We start from the raw sequence: 14,937 nt of genomic DNA, 5'->3' as shown, positions 1-14,937 counted from the left end.
TCAAACTTCATCTCAGAGGCAGAAACAGTAGTCTATCATCACAGCTGGTGATTTGGCCATGAGTGTTTGCTTTAAAACATATTCATAAAAAATTTTCCATTACAGGATAGTAAGCATACCTAACAAGCTCTCCCTCTCTTTACCTCCCTCTCTCCTTCTGTCGAGCTACACATGATTTTATGGAGATGCCAGTGATCCTGATCCTTTCTGCTCTCTGGACCTGCCTGATCCATCCTGATGCCCTACCTCTGGATGGAGCCCTCATCAACTGGAGGCTACATTCTGCTACTGAGGACGACCCTAAGCAGTGCAGCCTGGAGACTGCTGAGGATGGTGCTGCCTGAAGTACCATGGAAATGGTTTTGGACCTCAATTTCACATGAACAGTTGCACTGTGGTGCTGGAACTACAGCTGCTGCTGTGGCCTTAGGACTGGATTAAATTTGAAACCAAAGTCTTGTATTGATTTATGACAAGAGGGGAATTTATTTAGCTTTTTCTGCAACCGAGTGACTGCTAAAAGCAAGTAAAGTCGTTGCGTGGTATTTAGACAATATTTGTATGTATATTTTAAATAACGGAATTTAACGTCGTTTTATCCTGAAGCCAGTGTCAATAGCATGGAGTCAAGATATGATTTTGACAATAAAACCAAAAGAAGTATAATTTTAAGTTTCTGAGAGTGCTTTCACAGTCCATTTGCTGAGTCCAAATCAAAGTGAAACTAATATTTTTGGTTCAATCACTGCTTCTTTTGGTTTGCACTGCGCAGAATTAAATGGACCAAAAGCCACACAAAAAAAGTAATAATTGAGGAGCATGCATGGCTGAAAAAATATTCATAAAACACAGCAACAGATAATTACTTTAAATAGTTAGCTTAAAATAATGTTGTGGATCCGTTTTGTCTAGAGCACATGGTATTTCTGAAGCTCTACTGTACATCTCTGTCCCTTGGCTCTGCAGCTCAGTTTAGCAGGTTTGTGACTCAGTCCTTTTACAGTCGAACTGCTTTCAAATCAAACTTAGAAGCAGGCCAGGACCACCTTGCATAGACAGTCTAGGATCACTTGTTTTGCTGTGTTCTCACCTGGCTCCAGGGGAAACACACATGGCTCCAAATCCAATACAGTAAACACTGCATATGTGAGATTACCCCCATTTGTGATTTATGGCATTGCTTAAATCAATTCTCTATAGCCCTATGCCCCACAACATCCTTGTTTTAGTATTCCAATTTTAGCATTTTGGTGGCTGGAACCATATTTGCATTTAGGCATATGGTGAAGGAAATGGTTATAATGACACCAGGATATCAAACAGAAAAGAGTAAGGTACTGCTTGTCTCTGAAAAACACATTACAAGCATTTTTGTTCCAGAGATATTAATTTGCAGGCAATAATGATGCATGTTACTACTCATTAGTTTCCTGTATGCATTCCTCAGCCAAAAACCTTTTCCTCATACGCTATAGTCACTGTCTCCTCCAGGCCATCCTCTCAGTCTGTCCTCACCATGGGCAACCACTGAACCATCTGTCAATAGCAACTCAATGGAACATTTGGCAGCAGGGATTAGCATAAGCCTAGAAATGGCCTCGTTTGTCACTGCATATAAAGTCTTATTATTGCCCTTTAATACATGCCTGGTCTAGCTACAGTACTGTACTCAACAATGACCCAGTTCAGAATCAGAATTTCTTTATTTGCTAAATGTATAGACAAATTGACAATCAGTGTGAGAATATTTACCAGTATCCAACAGTACAAAACCCATACACCATATTGTCTACTTATAACATATACTGTAACTATAACTATCACAAAGAGTGATAACAAAATATCAAGTGTAATGTGTGTTATACCACGTATGATGCTAGCAGGGAATTGGACTATTACATATTGTAATCTATTAAATACCATAATGCAACACATTATAAAGAGATAAATGCAGAGTAAGTAAGCATATAGCACATAAATACCAGGTCCAGTTGGTCAGTAACACTTATTCATCATTTTATTCTGGGGACAAAACATGGGAATGTTGTTTTCAGTGACTCTTGCTTTGCTTGTTGTGCTGAAACATCCCTGTGGGTAAAGAGCTGTTCTGATGGCATGATGTGGGAAATGTCTCACTTGAAACCTCTTTCTGAAAAGAGTTTATGAACCAGGCGATATCCTGGGTGTGTGGGACCAATGGTGATCTTCTCATGTCTCTTCCTAGCCCTGGTGTCATGCAGCTTCCGAAATTGTGCCAACCAGCCATGAGACAAATTGAGGTTCAGTTAAACCATTACATTTCAAAAGTGGACTGGATGAGAAACAGTTTTATGATTACTCAGCAGAAATGACATATGACTGGTTGGGGGATTTTGATCTGTCATAAGAAGAATAAGTGTTGTTTTTTTTAAACAACAGTACTGATAATCTCCTGTTTTAGACTGTTGAAAGGGGGTTTTTTTTAAAGGAAATTTTTATGATGACAAGGTTGGCACTCAAGGAAATCTAACCACATCTTAGACTATTTTTGTGTGTTGACCTACAGGGTTTTTTTTCTGAGCACTAATGGAGCACAAACTCTCTTCATTGCCCATGAGGCCTACAAGGGTTGTGTCATCTACAAAATAGATAAATATAAAGGAGGGACAGTCACTGGTATACAATGAGTACAGAATAAAAAAAAGAGAGAAGAGGTAGATAGATAGTCAACTGTCCCAGCCTATCACTAATTCACTCAGAAGTTCACAAACTAGAGGCTACACTCTTATAAAATGGTTTTATCTCATATCCTTAGCTCTTCACTTTGTCCCTTCATGGCACCATTAAAGGCTACATGTAAAAGCCTATAACAGATGATTTAGAAGGATTACCCATATAAAAACCAAACAAACCCTTTTTTCCAAAGTGCAACATAAGAGCATGAACAGCCAGATGCTTGAGGACAAACTGATGACTAAGGTTGCCTGCATCCTCTAGTGCAGGGGTACTCAAACCCCACTACTCTAGTGATGATTTGCATGGCATGCTGTAGTAGATCACTAAGAGGGCCAGCAGTGAACTAATAATGAAGGAATAGCTGCTAGGCAAATTAAGAAATGTTTGCCACAGATAAAATCCAAAATTATGTCAAGCATTGCCAAGAGGGATGTCACTACTATCTATGCGTAGATGAATGCAGCTCATCCATTAATGCCCTCTTTCACATCCTTCCTTTATGCACCCTTACAAAGAACTACAGTGGTGGACCTTGCTTGCTTTGCTTTCACATTAAGGCCACTGCCCCAGGCCCTGCCAGGAGTCTTGGGCAGTGTTTGCATGTAGAGGAGGCTTGATCAGGAGCCTGAGCTGACTGTACAGACACACTGCACGTGCCTAGCCTGCGCTTTGTCAGTGGCCACACAAAAAAGGATGATGTCATGCTTAGCCAATAACAAAGACTCTCTAGTGTCCACCCGGTCCTGCCTCTCCGCTACACATGGTTTGCTCCAACTTTATCCAGACCATGTATTAATCACAGGCATTATCCTTTTTACTGAGGGATATAATACAGCTCCAGTGCATAGCCAGCAAGAATGAGCAAAAGATCCAGAAGCTGGGCTACATTGACTTGCCCTGTTAATGGAAGTTCCATCAGCAGATGTGACCCAAAGACACAGTTTGCTCCCTTTTGGGAACCAAATGCCAAACAAAATCCCAGTAACGGCACACTACAATAACGGACCAAACCAGATCTCTGATCCAAATCATGTTATTTTCAAAATATGAAAGCTTCACAAACTGAAGATGAGGTGAAAGGGGTATTATAATGTTTAGCACTGAATAATGAATGAGAAATAAATTTGGTTCAGTCCATCAAACATGTTAAAATCCAACTATTCTACAGTCTAACGATCCTGTCTCTGAAATTTCTGGCAAGGTATCCATTTGCGTCAGTGATGAGATCTGAGATCAAGAGGAACCACAAAAAAGAATATAAGAATACCAGAGAAGCACGAAGTAGACTGCATGCATGGCAGGTCAGGCATTCATACCTGAAATTCAATATAAGGAAACAGAAAAATTTGTTTTACGAACTGCCAATCAAACAGACATGTCACACCTGCACCATATTACCGTCTGTGTCATACAGGGTCACATACCACATAAATATCCATGGATGAGTCCAGTGGATGTTACCATGCATATTAATCCCTTGAGGAAAAGATTTTCCTATCATACTATTAATTGCATGTTTAATCAATATTTGTACATATATTTGTGGCAGAGAGAGCTCATTACACCAAGTGTACTTATTGTTTGGGCAGTCTTTTTGATGTGCTTCATTTGGGTTTACCCAGCTACCTCATTCAGTTCCACCATGCGAGTGACAATAAGTCATGCTAGTTTGAAGAGATGGAAAAAATGATGTCATCTTCAATGCAGATGTCATGGAAAGTACAAGCATCCAATTTCTGCATCACTGATATGCAATAAACTTACAAGTGGTCATCCAAATATAGTGTGCTCGGAAGATCAAGTGCAGCCTCTACACAGATGACCAGTCCTCTCATCACCTCTCAAACTGCTTGCTGAGTATTACGCTTAATTAACCAAACTTCTTACAAGAGGCAGTGTCAAATACTGTATGTGCATAAGAATTTGGTCATGTCCCATTGCAAGTGGGTGCCACAATGATGGCGCTTTCATGGCTGTTCACAAGTAAATATTAACTTGATGTAATACTGTAAAGTTAAAAAGTCAATTAGTTCATAAAATGAAACCGTAAATGTACTCTTCAAAAAGAAGGAACGCTTTCGTAATAAAACATATTCAACCAAAACGCTGTGCACTTCTCAAATTTATAGGCATTGCAGTGTACCTTGACCTTGCCGTTGGGCTGCAGGAGCTCAGTGATGGAAACCTTGTCCTGCTGCAGTCTCCTCTTGACAAGTTTGGAGCAGCAGACATTGACAGCTCCGTGCACGTGCGAAGCATTGTATTCAGAGAAGGTGCGGCTGTCAATGACAAGCAGGCGACCGGCCCCACGCTGCAGAAGCCCTGCCAGGCGCTTAATGTCCATGGCACTGCGACGGCTCTTCTCCCCTGCCATGAAGGAGCCGCTCCAGATAGGGCTCACTCACCCGAGGAGGACCACACCACAGGTGCACACTAGGTAGGGGCTGAAGGGGTCAGATCAGCCAAGTAGTGTCAAGACAGACCTCAAGACTGCCATGTTTCCTGAGGAGAGAGGAGGGAAATTTTAATTAGTAAAACAAAACAAGACTTAAGCAATGCTACATGCACTGCTGATTACTAGTTCCATGAGTAGAATACTTTTGCTTGTCATCATCAGAGCACACTGACAACATTGTGATCATGAGGCATGCAGCAAGAGTACTCATCAAGTGAGAGATTTTACTCTATAGTGCTGTCAGTGTGATGTTCGCTGTCAGAATTAGAATAGCTTTTGTTCACTCATGAAACAGGAACCAGGCCGAGGTGGCCTAAATTAAGCTCAGAGAATTTTAAAGCCAGCACACTCTATGATGAGCATGCTACACTGTTACAATAACAGGTTCATCAGCTTCTCCAAGTGCCTCCACTCATTTCTTATTTATTTATTGCTCTTTTAATGCAATGTCAGCATCAATGGCTATTTTCATGGAAAGATAGATAGGTAAAACAGGACATTAAGTAAATTCTTACAGTTTTACCTCCACTCATTTCATCTCTCTTATAATAATGCCATTCCTTAACATGGTAGCAGTACTTGCATAGAAACTAGACAGAGTAAGTACAAATAATGCACACGCAGACACACACTATTGTATATAAAATGTTATAGATTTATCAAGTACAAATTATAGAAGATACATCACAATTTTTTTTTATTAGGATGTAACAGATCAGTTTGTTTACCACTGGAGCTCACTGTTTGCCAGTGGACATACGACATCACAAACATTGGTGAGCCACACACATTATGTCTAGGGTTATGTCTGAGTTACATGACTATAAAATATCAATAGTACAATATATTTAAATCAGGATACCCACAATGTGTAGCATAAAACATTTTTAAAACAGGGCATTTAAAACATTATTGTTAGACATTATATGCTTTTTGCTGGCACTAGGAAAAAGCAAAACCACCCTAAAATAAACTGAAGTAGCTTTCAACAACCAAACAATTAACCTGTAATGATAACCAAAAATAATACCACAAGCCTGTAGATCACAGCCAGGCTAATGGCCGTTTACAAAGCAGGCTACTTAAACCCCACAAGATGTCACCAACCCTGAAGAAATCCTGTGATGCTAAATAGGAGGGTTAAAAAAATTACCATAATTCACTAATGAGCCAATGCCACCAGTGGTACCAATCTTGGCTGGTTTAATTGATTTCTTATGTTCTTCTACACAAAGGCAAATTTGGTTAGCTAATTCATTTACCTACTTTTTGAGTCTCACAGCTCATAATCTCAAAATATATATGTTGATTTGCTCTAAGTAAAATGAGTCCTAACCAGTTGGCTGTAGTAGCATTTATGCAACCCACCACTTGTCTGGGGTCATGCTGTCTAATCACCAGGTATAATCATGTTTGCCTTTCCTGGAGGATCCACCAGCACTCTTCCAACTCCTCATGACATCACTTCAGTGGTTAAGATGTTGGACAACTGATCGGAGGTCGCTCTGGATAAGGGCATCTGCCAAATGCCATCAACGTAATGTAATGTAAAAGCGCACTTATGTTTTCTGAGTGATCCTGTCCAATTCCCAAGAAAGGTGGTAAAAGGTAACCTCTAATTCATTATGTGGCTATTATTCACAAATTTCTAAATTGAATAAGCACAAAAACAAGATACAGTGGTCAATTGTGTGTGTATTTTTGTGAAGGAGGAGGTAGCAGAGCTAGATTAGAACGAGATTAGAACTAGATGAAGGTTTCCTTGCAATCGCTCAGGCAGTGAAAATTCATGGTACTTTGGGAGACCTGATTTCACCTCTAATAAATATAATCCCACCCAACTCATTTGGACTAAATAAAACACAAGGTAAGAAAAGAACTAGAAAAAAAAAACAACAACATTGTTCTTTCTTTGGCAGGTCATGGCAAATTCATCATGCAACCCTGATAACTAATAGTAGAAGAAAATTATGAAAATATGTTTTCAGGGGATTTAAGGAATATTTAGGATCTAGCCATATAACTGTAGGGAGTTAAATTACACCCTTAATAAAACCACAGATATCAAAACCAATCATATTAAAGCTGCAACAACTAGTCGATAAAATCTATAATAATAGATTATAAAAATTGTTGTCGATTTATCTCATTATTGATTTGTTGGTCTGCGCACGGCCTGAGGCACGTCTACTAATTTTTGCGTTACGTCTGTTCCGAAAACACACGTCAAAAATATGGCAGAGAGTACAGGCCAAGACAACATGTGCCCCAAATGACGTACTACACACTATGAACGTACCGTCTAGTGCAGCGAATTTTAGAAAGGTATGGAACACTAGCGTTTTTTTAATAACCGGAAGTATAAGCCGTTATATAATCCCAGTCAGTGGCACATGACGGCAAACACACAAGCATTAGCAGAATATCCAGGGTCAATGGAAATTAATTTCTTCAGTTTACTGTTTGTCAACGTTACCGTTTATGCTCAACATGACCTCAATCACCATCAGACGGAGGCATAATCATCATGTGACAGCGGAAAAAAGCATGTGACCTAATTCCTCTAAGGCATGGAAGCATTTTAGATTACATACCGCAAAGAAGCCGGTATCCTGTAAAGTTTACACAGCGGAGCTTATTTGGCCCTGAAGCACGACAGTGATGCATGTGCACAAACTTATGTTTATATCCAAAATGCTACATGGTATGCAAGGGGTTGGGGAAATTGTTGCTTAAAAGGTTTAGTTTAATTCAAGTTTATTTTCATTATATTCTGTATTTGCATGCTTACAGTATTACTTCTGTTGTTTTTTATAACGGGAACGATCCATTTGTAAAGAGGACGCAGTGATCAACAGTGGGAGCATAAGTAATATTTTTAATGTCAAAGTAAAAAGCTACAATCAAAGTATTGTACAAACAAAGTAAACATAAGTAAAACAATATGGTTAAAGGCATTGAGTAACAAACCATAAAGTGAAGTGAAAGTGAGGGTTTTTTAAAAATTATTATTAATATAGGACTGTATTTTTTCGGAACAGAAGTAACACAAAAATGAGTAAAGGTGCCTCGTGATTTCATCAAAATTTCATGACGGATCTGCTACTAAGTCTTGCAACTGTTGGTGTCAAAGTGCATGCTTCTACAATCAGAAAGAGATTGCACAAAATTGACCTGTATGGGAGGCGTGCCAGGAAAAAGCTTTACAAGAGTACAGTTTGCCGATGAGCATATACTCAAAGATTAGGCCTTTTGGAATACTGTGCTCTGGACAGATGAATCAATGAAAGAGTTGTTTGTCCACAGTAACAGCAGACAAAAGGCAGCTTTTCAGCAGAAGCACCTCACACAAACTGTGAAGTGCGGTGGTGGAAATGTTAGAGTTTGGGGTTACTTTGCTGCCTCAGGGACTGGACAGCCTGCATTCATTGATTCAACTATGAATTCTTCATCATATCAGAGAGTGCTTGAAGACAATATGAGGCCATCTGTCCAAAAGTTTAAGTTGAACTGAAAGTGGACATAATAATGATCCTAAGCACATCAGCAAATCTACCAAGTAACGTCTCAAAGAGAAGAAATGGAGGGTTATGGAAAGGCCTCGTGAAAGCCCAGATTTGAATCCCATCGAAATGTTGAGTGGGGATTAGAAATGGGTAGTAAATGCAAGAAAGCCCTCAAACATCTTGTAACTGAAAGAATATTTCATAAAAGAGTGGTCAAAAATTCTAGCAGGGCTGGAGGACAATTATGCAAAACGCCTACAAGAAGTTATTTCTGATAAAGAGGGCAATACTAGCTTCTGAGGCCCAGGGTGTACTTACTTTTTCCACAGAAGAATCTCACCACCTGATATTTCTGTTGAATAAAATGATTGAAAAAGCAAATTTTCCTTGTGGTTTTGTTCAAGTATATCAACTTCACTAATAGGCATTTGATCAAAGATGATCAAATATGTAAAAAAAAAAAAAAAAAAAAAACCAAGACAAAAAAAAAAACACGTAAATAAAAACAAAGAAAAAAGGCCAACAATTTCCATGGGGTGCACTTATTTTTTCACATGCCTGTGTGTGTGTGTGTGGGTATATGTGTGTGTATACACACACACACACACACACACACACACACACACACACACACACACATACATACATACATACAGGTGCTGCTGCGAGAAGTCAGACTTTCCCACTTCCTAAATCCCAGTTTAACCCCTGCCTGCCACCTAATGTGGCCTTCAATCAGGAAGAGCACTTGCCTGCCATGTTGCGCTCATTTCTCATCTAACACTCCAGTCATGAAAAATACATGCCCTTGGCTAGCTCTGCCCTTCTCTCCCTTCCAAACAGAGACTTAAACACAGGTAGAGAGAAAGTGAAAAGAGGTAAACTTTCGTTGGCATCAGGCAGAAATTTCACATGCACACAAACACAGACACAAAAGACTGATTGGAACTAAAATAATCACAAACAACTACTGCTGGCTTCTTCACACTTTAAACATTTCCTCAAGGGAGCAAAACATAGCTCCTGAGTCATAGTACAGCAGATCAGTGTGTGTGTTTTTGAGCCTCATTGAGCAGCAGGACAAGGCAGGCATGTCTGACAAAAACAAGCACTTTAGTGCAATTGAGCTGCTGGCTAAGCAAAAGCTATGGTCAAGTCGAGGAGCTTCATGTCCAGATCAGCATCGTAGCAGAACACAAACATTCATTCTCTCTCTCTCTCTCTCTCTCTCTCTCTCTCTCTCTCTCTCTCTCTCTCTCTGCAGAGTTGTATGATGGGATGGTGCAGCAAGGATATCTGTGATGCCATGGATAGTGTGACAGAGTGGATAAGAGAAAGATTGCTTTGATAAATCAATGCCGCATAGAGACAGCACAAAGTATAAAGTTATGCGACTAGAAATATGTCCACACACTTACAAAACACCCATAAGTGCAATCAATAACAACAAATACCAAAAATAGATAGATAGATAGATAGATAGATCGTACATAATCACAGAGCTTGAATTAGGACGAGTTTCCTTTTTAATATCAATTACTTTACCATTAAACCTTTATATAGATATATGTAGCCCTTAATAATTATTCTCCATATCCTAATCCAAAAAAGCGCAGCATAGGAACCTCTGCTTCCGATGACTGTAAACAAGTGCCATGCTATAATCCCAGTCTCCTCTCTCCTGATCTGCAGCAGCACACAGAACTGCCTAGTAACCAGACTCACAAAAACAGCATCAATATGGATGCACACGCTGCGCCACTCACATCGATCAGCCATCTGCGGCGTCTGATTCAAACAAATCAGCCACATACACATACACAGAGATCAATTCTTCAGACACACTGCAATATTTACTCATAAATGACATGCCATCAGGAGAGAAATCCTACCAGTCTTCCTCTCGTCATCACACGGATGATGTGCATCCTCGCTCCAGCCTATAGTCCATTCTGGCACCGCTGGCTTTCTGTTCATTGGATCAATGCATAGAGAAGCACACTTGCAGTGTATGTGTATGTGTGTCTGTGAATACACGCTGGAGTCGGCGGGATGTGAAGGAGCTGCCACTGCATGCATCTAATGGCGCTGCCTCTGCTTGACAACACAGCCGGTGTGAGGAGGAAAAGGAGTAAGGGGGGGCTCAGCTCTAGGCAGGGCTGTGCACTGCAGTTCAGGATGTGAGGGAGCAGGAAGAGAGATGCGTTCTCTCGCACACACAGCTCATGGACTGCATTTTTAACCAGAGACACACTAACAAACAGGGATGAACTTCATTATTTGGCATTATCACAGTCACATCTCCTAGCTTCAATTGCTGGCCAAGATATAACTTGTAATGTTCATAGCATCAGTGCTGCTGCTGAAAGACTTGGGTAAAAGCTGGTGCAGATGCTGAGATACTGATTGACTGAGATTTTCCCATTGCTATGGCAACAGAGCAAACTCAAAACAGTGACTGGGCACAGAGCAAAGGTGCAGCTTACTCTGGCATCACAAAAAGCAACAAAGCATCCAAAGAAGCTGTTATATTGATCATTAGGAATTTACTGATATTTATGAATACTTTGTCTCTTCCAAGGATTACAGTAGAACACACTTATCACATCTTGAGCACAAAAAAGAGCTCTTGCAATTTTTGCAACAAACCTCCAACTCAGTGAGAAATGCAGGTCTCTGTTAATAATTAAAGCAGTGATGAAACATGCTACAAAACTGCTTATGTTAAGATGAAAGCAACTGCAATTCAACGTTGTCCTGGAACAACTGGCCTTAAAGCAAGTCAGAAACTTTAGATCTAATGTTCGAGAGAAATTTCAAATGATGCTCTCCATCATCCATATATCTTCTATACCGCTTTATCCTTTTCAGGGTCACGGGGAAACCTGGAGCCTATCCCAGGAAGCATCGGGCACAAGGCGGGGTACACCCTGGACAGGGTGCCAATCCATCGCAGGGCACAATCACATACACATTCACAAATAATGCTCTCCTACCTTAAAATTAGATAGATAGATAGATAGATAGATAGATAGATAGATAGATAGATAGATAAGTGAGCATTTGGCGACAACCAGATTAATCATTTCTATAATTGTATGTGAACAAACTACCTTTTTTTTAAATAAACAGTCATCTGAAGACTAAACTCTTTTCAGTTATTCAGATTGCTAGTCCGAAGAATGAAAATGTTATATATTTCTGTCCTGCATTGCTAATACTGACACCACACACCGCAGAACCATGCTTTCTGAATGTAAAATTAAATCTAGATACTAAACTATGCCCAAAAGCAGGCAGAGATCATGCATCTAAAATAACAAAGGCAAAAGGCATCGTTTTATTCTAGCTATCCAACAACTCACTAGAATCCCAGACTAGAATATTACTGTCATTTAACGGTTTATGTTTCCATATATACCTAAAGACATACAGAGAAATATAAACTTTAGTGTGAAAATATTTCCCCCTGAAGCAAAGTAAGACAATGTATTCCCACAGGCCAAGCTGATTAAAACGCACATCAAGTATAGTGGGAATATGAACATGGTTATGCAGCCCACAAATTTAACCACTCATGACTAAAAGGACAGAAGCCCAAACACCATAATGACTATTATATAACGTTATATTCGATTATAGACCCAGTGACCCAGGAAAAAGCTGCATTGGCAAATAGCACTGAGTTTTCAATCAAGACTTCCTCACGACTAATGGGCTGAGGTGTAAAAATGGATAGAGATTACATAGACCTATTATTTTGACACACTTTTTTTAGTAAGGTAGTAGGGTATGCAGTTCGGGATGTAACCAGATTGCAGGAAACTGCTGACACACATTCTTGTGGAGGACATCCGTTTGTATACATACACTCAGGATCCAATTCATGAGGTACCACGAACACATTTCTATGCATTATAAACACAATCTATCAGGTTCATCAACCAATAAGTGCACTGTATAAGGCTACAATTACTAGACTAGAAAGCCTTTTACTATTCACAATTTGTCAACCCCATTCATCTGTGAAAATATGCATGCGGTGAAGCAAGAGGAGTGATGGGTGGACAAAACATTCACTTAAGCTATGTTCACATTAATCCGGATAAATTTGAAAAGCATCTTTTTCTCTATGCTTTGGCTCTATGTGCACACCAAGACAGTGTTTTTGTCGAGCGAAAAAACTAAGCTTTTTGAAAACGCTCTCCAAAGTGGATATATTTGAAAACACTGTTTTCGTGTTGTAGTCTGAACTGAGAAAACGAGGATATTCAAAAACGATTACATATTTTTTGTCATGTGATGCAGTCATATGGCCCATTCAACTCAAAATAAACAAGATGGTGGACGATGATGTACTGCAGTTGTTGTGCCTGCTATCCAGTTTGATAGCTGTGTTAAGATTAATGTTACTTTGTACAACCTTCAGATTCACTTTCACATAAACGCCTGACGGAAATTACACGAGCCAAAGCTTCTTACGTCTTTACGCATGCGCGGTATAGGGATGTAAGTGTTTTCTGCCGTTTCAGTGTGGACGAGCAACGTTCGGAAAACGTTTGAAAATGCCAGTGTAGACGGAGAGCGTTTTAAACCGAAAATGCAGTTTTCAGATCTATCCGGATTATCTATCCGTCACCTCAAAAGGATCATTTTTTGTCACTGATATCTCTCCATGCATAATCACAGTTGTTTGTTGTCTGAGAAACCATCAGGGAACTGGCTGATAGTTTTACCGAGCCCCTTTGTACCATCAGAATGAAGGATTTGCCTTTCCTGTGTCATGACACTCCAACAACGATGGACATAACTTTAATGACTTCTCTGTTTGCACTGATAGCTGGTGTGAAGTAAGAAGTGAATTGTGGAGACATACCATATGGGATACCATCTGTACGCTCTGAACTCTGTAACTTTTTGTGAATGAACAAAATGTTTTGACAAAGGCAGTTGCTTCATTTTGAACATCTACATCTACTGGCTTCACCTCCTACAGCTTCAGATGCACTTTGCTTGCATACACACACACACACACACACACACACACACACACACACACACACACATATATACATACATATACATACATACATATATGTATACACATATACACACACACACACATATACATATATATATATATATATATATATATATATATATATATATATATATATATACACACACATACATACATACACACACATACATATACAGATTATTCGACTGGATTTAGCATTATTACCATGTAATATATATATATATATATATATATATATATATATATATATATATATATATATATATATATAATATTGTATTGCATGGTATGAATACATGTATATGTTGATATGGATGTGATTATGCATCCCTATGCAGCCAGAGTGGAATTTGACAGCTGCTTCTCATGAATGGTATCAAACAGAAGAGGAAAAGAGCAACTTACCGCTAAGATAACACCACAGATCGGTCAGTTTGTCATGATTAGACATGCTTAGACATCCATTTTCATTTCTCCGACTGCACACAGCGCGTTTAGAATGAAGACCCCAATGGAAGCAGCGCGAGCCTGAATGATATGCCGCATGCGCATTTGATGCGTTGTTATATGTGTCAAACGCGTTGTTATACGTACCCTACAGTCCCCGGTCTCCCCGAAAGCACGTTATTCTCTTCAACTCGTCTCCATAAGACACTGAAGCCGCTCGCCATTAACACGCAGTGTTTACTGATCCAGCCAGCTTGTGGACGAGCTCACACACTAGTGTCACTGAGCACTGAGCATGCGGATAAAAAAAACAACAACACGACTGACTCCTGCAGTGTATTTCATTCTCGTGCCTTGTAATTTAAGTCGGCGAGTATGACTAGTGTCTGGTCATTTAAAGTAATCTGTAAATTACAATCTATTAACCATTCGGGTTTAAAACACACACACACAGACACACACAGAGAAAGAGAAAGTGCACTTTGGCACTAAAAATTAACTAAGGATGAGGTCATGATTCAGAAGGGGGAAAAATGTAGCTGACGTCACTTTCATCCAATAGGAAGCCAAGGCTCAGGTTAAGTTGACGTCAGCGTCGTGATCGGTAGATTAAAGGGCCACAGGGATTTAAAAGAGCAGCGCGGCGGAAAGCCGGTAGCGCGCTCCTGTAGGTTTCACAGTGCACATGGACACTCAGAGCCAGACGCCTCATAAGGATAAGAAACCCTATCAATAAATACTGATTACTACAGAGCATTTATAGAGCAATGCCC

At 39.7% G+C, this 14,937-nt stretch overlaps 1 protein-coding gene across 2 annotated transcripts in view; it reads right to left on the bottom strand.

Moving 5' to 3' along the window:
• Positions 1–14,663, bottom strand: part of dusp8a (dual specificity phosphatase 8a) — a 44,982-nt gene extending 30,319 nt beyond the window's left edge. Inside the window, exons 1-2 of one of the 2 annotated variants that reach the window (XM_017485456.3) lie at positions 14,123–14,663; positions 4,859–5,217 (exon numbers count right to left, since the gene is read on the bottom strand). In XM_017485456.3, the coding sequence (XP_017340945.1) occupies positions 4,859–5,089 (231 nt within the window). In that variant the 5' untranslated portion in view covers positions 5,090–5,217; positions 14,123–14,663. The remainder of the gene's footprint in view (positions 1–4,858; positions 5,218–14,122) is intronic. The other variant, XM_017485457.3, reaches the window with a different exon arrangement.
• Between the last annotated feature and the right edge of the window lie 274 nt (positions 14,664–14,937).

The sequence above is a fragment of the Ictalurus punctatus genome, chromosome 14 (assembly GCF_001660625.3).
Source record: "Ictalurus punctatus breed USDA103 chromosome 14, Coco_2.0, whole genome shotgun sequence".
In the NCBI taxonomy this organism is placed as follows: Eukaryota; Metazoa; Chordata; class Actinopteri; order Siluriformes; family Ictaluridae; genus Ictalurus; species Ictalurus punctatus.
Note: the sequence above shows the minus strand (reverse complement) of the source record. Positions and strands in the feature narration are given on the sequence as shown.